The 4,892-nt window shown below is 38.5% G+C and overlaps 1 protein-coding gene across 1 annotated transcript in view; it reads right to left on the minus strand.

Moving 5' to 3' along the window:
• The window catches only part of LOC122093955 (protein disulfide-isomerase-like), an 11,409-nt gene extending 9,002 nt beyond the window's left edge, over positions 1-2,407 (minus strand). The window contains exons 1-5 of the mRNA XM_042664519.1: positions 2,160-2,407; positions 1,128-1,158; positions 702-989; positions 421-609; positions 176-301 (exon numbers count right to left, since the gene is read on the minus strand). Coding sequence (XP_042520453.1) covers positions 176-301; positions 421-609; positions 702-989; positions 1,128-1,158; positions 2,160-2,356 — 831 coding nt within the window. The 5' untranslated portion in view covers positions 2,357-2,407. The remainder of the gene's footprint in view (positions 1-175; positions 302-420; positions 610-701; positions 990-1,127; positions 1,159-2,159) is intronic.
• Positions 2,408-4,892: the final 2,485 nt, after the last annotated feature.

A 4,892-nucleotide genomic window follows, 5' to 3' on the forward strand; every position in this document is an offset into this window, starting at 1 on the left:
GGGGGGTGGGGTGAGGGGTTTAGGAGGGGAATATGGGGGGCTGAGGGAACATTGGTATTAATATTCACAAGCAACATCATTAGAAACAGTGCAGAAGGCAGTGGACTTGAAGGTCCAATCGAAACATAGTCAGGGTTTGAAATGTGCCCGATTGTCAACCAAAGAGACTATTTACCTTGGCATTAGGACTGTTAAAAAACTTTTCGATGAACGGCTGGTTGCTAGGATCCTTGTTGAAAAGAGTGATAGTGGGCAAACTAGCTTCTTCAATAAAGTTCTCCAGAGCATCAACATGAAAATTCTGCAGGTGCAAGATCCATGGTGTAATACATTCAACTCTAGCAAACCAGAAACAGAAAAAACCCATATGACCAAAAATAAAAAAAAAAAAGCAAGAACTTGTGGAATATCTCACAATACCTGGAAATCAACAACAAGTTCATCAAATGGCTTGAGCAACCTAACAGTAGGCCCTCTGACTGTTGATTCTCCTCTTGGAAGGTGTTTTGCATCCAAGGTATGACCAAAATCATAGTCAGAGCGCAACTTGTCTGCTAATTGTGTAAAGTTCTCAAATTCCTCCCCTGAAAATTCTGAGAAAACCCCAACCTAAAAGAATGTGCAACAACATTAGTACTGTTTGATCACTTACTGGGAAAACAAACAAAGAAAAAATTTTAAATAAAACATTAATCCCTTACAATAAAAATCTTTTTTTCATCAATAAGATTTCCAGCATCTTCAACAGATTTTATCTCAGCTGATGCCGGACCAACTTGTTTTTTCAAAAATGTCACTATACCATCAGCATCCCTAGGACCTTTGTAGTCTTGAACAATCTTCCCTCCATTTCTTAGAATCTTGATGGTAGGGAAGCCCCTTATCTCAAATTCGGTGGCAAGTCCTTTGTTTGCTTCATCACTGGCATCCACTTTAGCAAGAACTACGGGAGGGTCATGACTACTCAAAACTGATGCAGCTTTCTCGTACTACAAGTCAGGTAACATATTAAGAGTATAAGAAAACCTGTAAGGAAGCTGATCATATACTTGATCATCTACGATTGAAAAGTGGTGAAAGAATGAAAAAAAATCCTGATTTGAACATTTGAGGCGTGAAACTTATACCTCAGGAGCAAGATGCTTACAGTGACCACACCTGCCACAGAAGATGAAGGAAATAAATTAAACATCTCGGCCGTGTGGTTTCATTTGTGATAATCCAATAAAAACATATAATGGATATGACACAAAGTTCCAAAGTATCAACATGAACGCTTGATTTGCTGTAATCTAACAAAGGACATAATCCAATGAATAAATTAATGGTAGTCCAACAAAATCAGCCATTAACCAGCAGGACGATACATCACCAGAACTTACCAGCCAATAACCAAGAACCATGTGGATCGATCACATGTAAATTGATAAATTTAATTTCCACAAAAAAGAACAGAGAGAGAGAGAGAGAAATTACACGCCTCATTCAAAACCACAATTAAATATAACAGATAGAAGATGTGAGCTTGATGCTCCACCAAAGATTTCTCCCCCCCCCCCCCCCCTCATCAATAGTTAGGCCACAGGGAGAATTCAACTCATGACCTCTCTTAATAGTTGACTAAACAATTTATCATCCCCAAACCCCAAAAGAAAGATAACACGTGATCCAGATGAATACAGAATGCCTCAACAATCACTTGAAATGCGCATACTTCCTGTTGCTAATCCAAACGTTCTTCATGATCGGAAAATAGAGACTCATTTACCAGTCCAGTATCGATAGTTCTAGAGTTTTGAGCGTTAGAAACTTAATTAATGCGATCCAGGAGCCATTTAAAACTCTGAAAATCTCGGTCCAACTATAGCTAGAACAATATCATTACATCCAAAAAATAAAAACTTATCCTAAAATAAAAAGAATACTTTCACATGTTTGTCTTAAGAAATCATCTATTCAGACACAAAAGTTAATAAATTATAAAATCTCCAGAGGGAACAACCTCAGATCACGATTTTAAACCTACAATCAGAAGCAAAACATTAGATTTAAAATATGTAGGAACTGAATTTCGCACACAGAGATGACAAAGACCGATCAGATATATCAATTCGATAGGCATCGCGGAACGAAATAACGAAAAGAAAAAGAAGCAATACCATGGAGCGTAGAACTCGACGACTATGAAGCTATGATTGTTAACAGTATCATAGAAGTTGGAACTATCAAGAGTGACCACAAACTCCTTAGCCTTGCCTTCTCCTCCTTCGGAAGCAGAGACTAATCCATGAAACGAAATGAAAAGACAGAAAACGAAAATGCAGAAGCAGATCGGAACCCTAGACGCCATCGCCATAGCTCTCTCTCTCCCTCTCTCTCTCTCTCTCCCTCCCTCTAGCTTATATAGTTATATGTGGAAAACGGACTGTGAGTGTCAACGCCGGTCTTTACACTCGAGAGAGAGTGAGAGGAAGATTTTCCAGCTTGGATTTGTTTATAAAAAATGGGAAATTAACGATTTACCAACACAATTTCAAAAATCAACAGCTGGGATTTACGCTTTATAAAATCAACGGTTATAAATTAATCTGATAAATTATTTTCCATTAATTTTCCTTGAGGATCTGATTCATTTTCCTTTTTTATCAATTTATTAAAAAGTTTTCAAAACTGTTTTTTTTTTTATAAGAATTTCCAAAACGGTTTTGACCAAAAAGAATTATAAAAAGTTTGGGATCGTACACGTGGACATAAAACCTAGGCGGCTTTAGTTTTTGTTTTCTCGGGTTGGGGGGTGGCAGGTTCATATCAGAATCTCTTACCAAGCATCTCGAGAGCCATTGGATCTCCTTTAATCTTTCTTATCTCCTTCTTTGATCTATTTTCTTTGACTTTTCAACTCTTCTCCACATAAAAGGATTCGTTTTTTTGGTAGCATACATAGAAGGATGAAATATCTCTGGGAAAATATATTCGGAAATCTGTCTTGTTTGCCAAAAGTTAAATAAAATATGCCTTTCTTCGTAAAGTCTTGGAATCAAATTCCGCCACCAGCTGAGATTAAATCTGGTGTAATTTTTTAATGGTTTTAGATTTAAAATATTATTTTATTAGAAAAATGTTTTTTTTTTTTGGGAGTGGGATTCCTGCGCATACATCAAAGTTAATGAGAATGCTCCCTACCTAAGAAAAAAAATCATTTAGGCCCATTTGTTTGATGGGAGACTGGGGTGGGAGAGTTGTGGGACTGCCACCCACACAATGCTAAGGTAACCGATAGGGATAGTGAAGTTTAGGTAAAACACTTTAGTTTTACTTTTCCACTTCTGCAGTGTGTTTGTTTGTTCTGTGTGAAGTAAGGGCCCGTTTGATAACGTTTCAAGAAACGCGTTTCTGTCGTTTCTGTTTCTAGAAACAGCAGAAACGGAATAAAAAGCGTTTGATAAAACTGTTTCGTTTCACTTATTTTCAGAAATAGAAATAGAAATTTTTACTTATTTATGGTTCAAGAAATGACCTAGGCGAAACAAGTTCATCCGTTTCTAGAAACGACTTGTGACCATTCTTTCATTAGTTACTATCGACTTCTAAAACATGACTTATCAAACACTTTCAATTCTATTTCTATTTCAAGAAACGGTAGAAACGTTATGAAACGGGGCCTAAGATTCCAGAGAATAAACTCTATTCTATGTGAAGGAAACCAGCTGAAAAACCAAGGTGAATAGAGACCAGATCTGAGAGTTTAAGCCATGGATGGGAATCAAAACAAAGTAGATGAAGAGCTGCTGGAGCACACAGTCGGCAAATAGCACTCCTTATCTGATCGTGAGACATATGCTTCGCAATTGCTCCGTCTTGCTTGTCCTCTTCGTCATCTTCTTTTTCTTCTTTTTCTTCAATCCCCTTTGTTGTTGCTTGTGTTACCAAATCCCCTTCATCTTCTTCTTCAATCCCCTCTCTTTCTTTCTATTTTTTTAAAGTTTGCAGCCCAATCGCAAGGCCTGCATGTGCAGAGAGGCGCTATTGCACTGCTCCCAAATCTCCTTCATCTTCTTCTTTGTAAATACTTTTTTTTTTTTTTTATTAAACCCAAAACCCATAACCGCAAGGGCCTACAGGCAGAGGGACACTATTGCATTGCTCCCAAGTCCCCTCATCTTCTTTCTAAATCCTTTTTTTTTTTTTTAACCCAGAACCCATAACAACAAGGGGTTGAGTTAAAAGGGGCCGGCGATTCCTATCGTGCAGCAACATGGCACGAATGGAATTCATGATTTATACCTGCAGTTCGGAATCGATCGACCTTCAGCTCGGAATCGATCGACTATGATTGTCTCTCCGACATCTCTGAGAATTTCTCTGTTCATGTTCTAGGGTTCGATATGTGAATATGATCAAAATTCTTGATTTTATGTCCTAAATTTTTTGTTGCAACGGCTAATGGCTGGGCAGCGGTTGGGTGGGCGGTGGTTGATGAATGGGAGCCATCTCCAACCGTTTTCCCTCATGTTTCCGAAAAAAGTCCCACTAAATGGGTGGGGCTTTGGAAGGGGTTGGGGTGGGAGAAATTCATGGCCACGTCAACCGACAAGAAAAAAGTCGTGTTCAGTGGCTATCAACCCAAAACCCCACCCCTTAAACCAAACACTCTCAAATCAAATGGGGTGGAATAGTTTGTGTAACTATCCTTAAATCCCACCCTAGCAAAACCCCCTAAACAAACGGGTCATTATCATCTCCTTGGTAATAACAACTGCCTAGCACAGTTGGTGAGCAGTGGTGTGCAAAAAAACCCATGCTCACCAAGAAGTCTCAAGTTCGAGCCTCCTAGCTGTTACCTACTTCCCTCCCTACCTATAAAAAAAATTCAAAAATTATGTTAAAGGGTT

This window comes from Macadamia integrifolia, chromosome 11 (assembly GCF_013358625.1).
Source record: "Macadamia integrifolia cultivar HAES 741 chromosome 11, SCU_Mint_v3, whole genome shotgun sequence".
Lineage (NCBI taxonomy): Eukaryota > Viridiplantae > Streptophyta > Magnoliopsida > Proteales > Proteaceae > Macadamia > Macadamia integrifolia.